The 5,621-nt window shown below is 38.3% G+C and overlaps 1 protein-coding gene across 1 annotated transcript in view; it reads left to right on the top strand.

The window, feature by feature from the left end:
- The window catches only part of Ints8 (integrator complex subunit 8), a 50,091-nt gene that overhangs the window by 39,497 nt on the left and 4,973 nt on the right, over positions 1-5,621 (top strand). Inside the window, exons 22-26 of the mRNA XM_021159236.2 lie at positions 370-473; positions 2,278-2,328; positions 4,001-4,074; positions 4,173-4,237; positions 4,502-4,545. Of these exons, the coding sequence (XP_021014895.1) occupies positions 370-473; positions 2,278-2,328; positions 4,001-4,074; positions 4,173-4,237; positions 4,502-4,545 (338 nt within the window). The remainder of the gene's footprint in view (positions 1-369; positions 474-2,277; positions 2,329-4,000; positions 4,075-4,172; positions 4,238-4,501; positions 4,546-5,621) is intronic.

The following is a 5,621-nucleotide window of genomic DNA, read 5'->3' as shown; positions in this document are numbered from 1 at the left end:
TAACTTTGATATTTTTATTTTTATTTTTTTAAATGAAGGGAGTTTTCACAATGTTATCCTGAATAAATACAAAGTTTTACCACTACTCAGGCAAATGCATATACACAGTTTTAATCTTTTTATAAATATTGTGTGTGAGTGTGTGTGTGTGTGTGTATATATACACATGTAGAATTCAGAGGACAACCTGTGGAAGTCATTTCCCATTTTCCCATGTGGATCCTAAGGATCAAACTCCGGCATGGTGGCAGCAGCTTTATCTGCTGTTCCATCTGCTGCAGATGTCTTATCTTTAACTTAGTGTTTGCATGCTTTTCAATTCTTACATTTTAATGGCAAGTAACTCTTTACCCCTGTTTTGTACTTTAGCAACAAATCAGCATTCGGCAGCTCTTCACTACTACCTCCAGGCAGGAGCTGTGTGCTCTGACTTCTTTAATAAGGCTGTGCCCCCTGATGTATATACAGACCAAGTAAGTTGTTTGTGGGCCTTGTTTCCCTCTTGCCTACCTTCATGTTTTTCTTTATGAGTCCCCTTAGGGTAGAACTTAGCTATATCTGTGATGATGACTGTCAGGTTGATGGCTTTAGACCACATTGCCCTCTATTTGCTTATTTTTGGCCTTTTGCGGGCAGTCTTGATAGCCCATGTTAGTCTTGAACTCCAAGACCTGCTTCATCTTCTCCAGTGCTATCATTACAGGCATCTGGCACCAAGCCCAGCTGATCTCTCCTTTTCATTGCCGGTATAATAATGTTTGTTCCTGCTTTGGTATTCCCACCTCACACCCCAGCACTCCTCAGATTCAGCCTGTTGAGAACTGATTTCTGTGTCTTTGTCATGCCCTTCCACAAAGCCCTCCAAAATACCAAACACTGAGCCCCAGTCCCAAGCACTGTGGTTAGTTTTTTTCTTCACTTAACTAATCCTGTTAGAATATCTACTTAGCTCTCAAATCAGATAGATTCTGTTGCCTAGCTGCCTTTCTTATGTGTGTATGATAAACCTACGAAGGGACACTGGAGTAAATGTGCACAGCCTTCCATAGTTACCCTCTTTTGTGATAAGAGTACCTTAAGACAGGAGTCAGCTGTTGTGGTAGTTACTTATGGTCCCAGCACTTGGAAGGCTCGGGCAGGAGGATTACTACATCACTACAAGTCTGAGGCCAGCCTGGGATATGATATATAAATCTTTAAAAAGCACACCAAAAAAGCCTTTAGGTCCACTCTTTGTCATTTTTGAGACAGGTCTCTCTACTTAGCCCTGGTTGTCCTGAAATTCACTCTGTAGACAAGACTGCTTTGAGATTCCCCTTGTCTCTGCCTCCTGAGTGCTGGGACTGATGGTGTGCACACCATGCGGCTCCTAAGATCCACTCTTACTAGGTATTTTTTAGTTCACATTGAGCACCATTCTGATCTTGGGATCTTCTGGTCTCACTCACGATTTTGTGTGTGCTACTCAACATACAAGACAACATTAATTCTTTTTTTGTTGTTGTTGTTTTGTTTTTTGTTTTTGTTTTTGCTTTGCAGAGTGAAACCCAGCCCCACCTTCTTCGCACAGCCCACTCACAGAGCAGGGTTTATGTGCAAATGCCCCTGCCCGCACATACACTGGTACAGTCCCTACCCAGCACAGGGCTTCATTTTCTTTTTTCTTTTCTTTTTTTTAGATTAATTAATTAATTAAATGTATGTGAGTACACTGTAGCTGTCTTCAGACACACCCGAAGAAGGCATCAGATCTTATTACAGATGGTTGTGAGCCACCATGTGGTTGCTGGGATTTGAACTCAGGACCTCTGGCAGAGCAGTCAGTGCTCTTACCCAATGAGCCATCTCTCCAGCCCACATTAATTCTTTCTTATGCTGGCCATTAGGTCTTTATATTAGATCTGAACTTATACTTGCTGGCTACATACCATTGACATGTTTTTTTCCATTTTCCATCTCTACCTCATTCCGGATTACTCTTGGCTCTTTTAAGTACATTGCAATTAACCCTAATTTAGACCACTAGTATAATATAACAAGTGAAAACTTTCAGTACTTGACAAGTTTTTAAAGTAAGATCTAAAGAATTTTTAGTAGTTTATTTCTTTATAATACTTTTAAAATAGCAAAATTAAATGGAAAGCCCTGAATTCCCACATATTTGCTGTCCTCCACCATCCTTCTTGCTTTTCTTCTGTTGACATCCTGTAGCAGAGTGATACATTTATTACACTCAGTGGGAGCTGGTTTTTGAAAATAATTATTGTCTTTTTGTAGGTGATAAAACGAATGATAAAATGCTGTTCTTTGCTGAATTGTCATACACAGGTTAGTTTGTGATACTGTAGTATTGGCTTATATTTATGTCTGTTAGGCTTAATATGTAAATTCATACTAGAAAGTAGCTTTTATTATCATAAAGGCTGTTAGTAGCTTAGCATGTTTAAATTTCTTAATAATTTGTAGACCTGAACTAGATGCAGGTAGGAATTAGTAAACATTGATCATTGAACTTCACTGGAAAAGAGACACTTCATGCTTTCCTATTATGATAATATGTATCCTAGTCATTGGGGAAATGAAAATCAGCCAGGGTTGTGGAAGAGTTAGAATTCTCATGCTACAGGAACACAAAACCCTACCACTTTGGCAAATGGTTTGGTAGCTCCACTTTTAGTTAAATATTCAGGAGAATTAGAAAAGGGTGTACTTGGATGTTCATACCAGGGGGGATAAAATTCCAGTGTCCATTCAATAGTAAATGGTTTAGTAAAATGATGTATCTATACCTCAAAATCCTGCAGCCATATAAAGGAATGAATTACATATGTGTACTACAGAATGGATTCACTGAAAATTGCTAAGATTTGATTCGTTTGTAAGAAATGCTCAGAGTAGGCAAGTCTGTAGAGACACGGTGTGGTCTGATGGTTCTGAGAGGCTCAGTGGAGGAGTGAAGAGTTCCTGCTCTGGGGCACTGGATTTCTTACAGGAAGGTACTTTAGAATTCACGGTGATGATTGTTCAGTTTTGTAAAGGTACTAAGACATATATGTTTTGTTGTTACTGCTGTTGGTTTTGGTTTTGGTTTTTCCAGACAGGGTTTCTCTGTGTAGTCCTTCCTGTCCTGGAACTCACTCTGTACACCAGACTGGCCTCAAATTCACAGAGATCTGCCTGCCTCTACCTCCCGAGTGCTGGAAGCCACCACCATCCATTTTTTGGTTTTTGTTTTGATTCTTTTTTTTTTTTTCATTTCAACTTTGTATTTTTAATCTTTGCTTTTTTAATACTAGAAATAAACCCTGATCTTTACAAATGGTAGTAAGTGTTATAGCTGTGACCCGTATTCCCAGTTCCTGCCAAGGTAGGCATCCAGACCCTGCCTGATTGAGCTGGATGCTTTCGTCTGTGTTTAGACTGATGACTTAGTGTTTTTTAAAAGTGATACATATCTGCAGCTTTGAAAAGTACAGTTCCATGTGTCTATATCCTTGAATGCTGGGACATTTGCTTGGCAGTTTCCATCTTCAACTTCTTCTTCAATGAAGAAAGATCTAAAACTGTAATTTAGGTCACTGATAAATGAGTTTTCGGTCAGAGAGACAGAAAACTGTTGGGTAAAGGGGTTTGAAGTGAAAATGAAATGGGATCCATGAACATGAACTGACTTCATCCAATATTAGTTTAAGTCTTCTAAAGAGTATATTTGTGGGGCTGGAGAGTAGTTTGACTTTGTGGTTAAGATCACTGGCTTCTTCTCTTCCAGAGGATATAGGTTCAGACCCCAGCAGTCGCATGTCAGCTCACAGCCATCTGTAATTCCAGTTCTGGGAGTTCTTCTGGCCTCTTCTGGCCTCTACAGGCCACAAGGACACATGGTGCCCAGATATACATGTACAAAACACCAATAGAATAAGATAAATAAATATGAAAAATAAAGATTACCCTCTCATACCAGAAGGATCATGTTACCTTTTTAAATCATTTGTTTACATAGGTGGCAATTTTATGTCAGTTCCTCAGAGAAATTGACTACAAAACAGCTTTCAAGTCATTGCAGGAACAAAACAGGTATGGTTTTTTTTTGTTTGTTTGGTTTTGGGTTTTTTGGGTTTTTTTGGTTTTGTTTGTTTGTTTTGCATAAGAAGTAATGAGATCGTGTTTTGCAGCCATGACGCTATGGACTCCTACTATGACTACATTTGGGACGTGACAATCTTGGAGTACTTGACTTGTATCCTTCCGCCATTGCATGGGATAGAGCAGTTCATGTCTGCTTACAGAAGTATTCCATTTGAACATATTTCCAAGCTAGAAACAGTGCAGGATTAAAAAGAGTATTATATATATGATTGTATGTATGTACATATTCCAAAATGTGTGTGACTTGTACACACACTGAGAATAACCTTGAAGTTAAACTACTTCAGCCAGTCTCAAACAGTGGAGATGGTACATGTAGAACAGTTGTTTTATGATTCTTAACTGATACATTCAGATCTTCATCATAAAAGAGGAGAAACAGATAAAAGACAGATTGCAGTAAGTTGCCTTACACCTTTCTTCAGTGATGCTGTTTCCAGAATATTAAACAATTTAGAATTTTGCCATTGTGGAAAGATCTTGTTTGTTCATTTACTGCCAGAATTTAGTTGTCATTATTTGTCATGCTAATGTGAACATACTAGAACATTTATATCTCTGTTCTAAATCTTCAAATGATTTTTCATCTCACACAATCCTTAGAGCTGATTTTCTTTTCCCTTTGGCTGACCTCAGTACAAGTATTCCTACTGTTGTTTAAACATGTCAAGAACACTCATTCTCTAAGGACTTTTGACATTTTCTATTCAGGAACATTTAGCTTCCTTTAGGTTTCTTCTTTGCCATCTTAGTGGTTAGCCTTCCCTGTCATCTTCCAAAATAACACGCCCCCCCCCACCCTCTCTAACTCTTCCTCTTCTGTAACACTTACCAACATTTGACATGCATTTGACCAACATTTACTGTCCTATGAGGACTTGGCTTATTCCTACAACTATGGTGCCTGTCTTTTAGTTATTGCCCAACAATTACTGAGTAAGTAATTTATTTAAATTTGACTCATGTATCTCTTTTTCTTTATTTATTTAACATTTCTATGTATGTGTGGGTATGGTCTAAGGTCAGAGGACAACTTGCATTAGTCTGTTCTTTTCTACTATGTGAGTGTCCAAGATGGAAACTTGGGATATCAGGTTTGGCAGCAAGCTCCTTTATCCACTGAACCATCCATCTTACACTCAGTATTACTGCAGATACTCTCTTGATTTTACTCATTAGTAAAAGTGCATGCTGTTAGTACCTTTTAAGACATACTCAGATAAAGTATATGACTTTATAATACCCTAAAATGTGTGAGAGGAATAAAGAACATGAAGTTTGCCTACTTGGTTAAATGCCATACCTTCTCCCATTTTTTAAATAGTGTGTTGTGTACACTGTGTTTGTAGTTTTTTTTTTTTTTTTAAAGATTTATTTATTGATTATATGTAAGTACACTGTAGCTGTCTTCAGACACTCCAGAAGAGGGCGCCAGATCTCGTTACGGGTGGTTGTGAGCCACCATGTGGTTGCTG

This window comes from Mus caroli, chromosome 4 (assembly GCF_900094665.2).
Source record: "Mus caroli chromosome 4, CAROLI_EIJ_v1.1, whole genome shotgun sequence".
In the NCBI taxonomy this organism is placed as follows: domain Eukaryota; kingdom Metazoa; phylum Chordata; class Mammalia; order Rodentia; family Muridae; genus Mus; species Mus caroli.
This window is presented reverse-complemented; position numbering and strand designations above follow the sequence as displayed.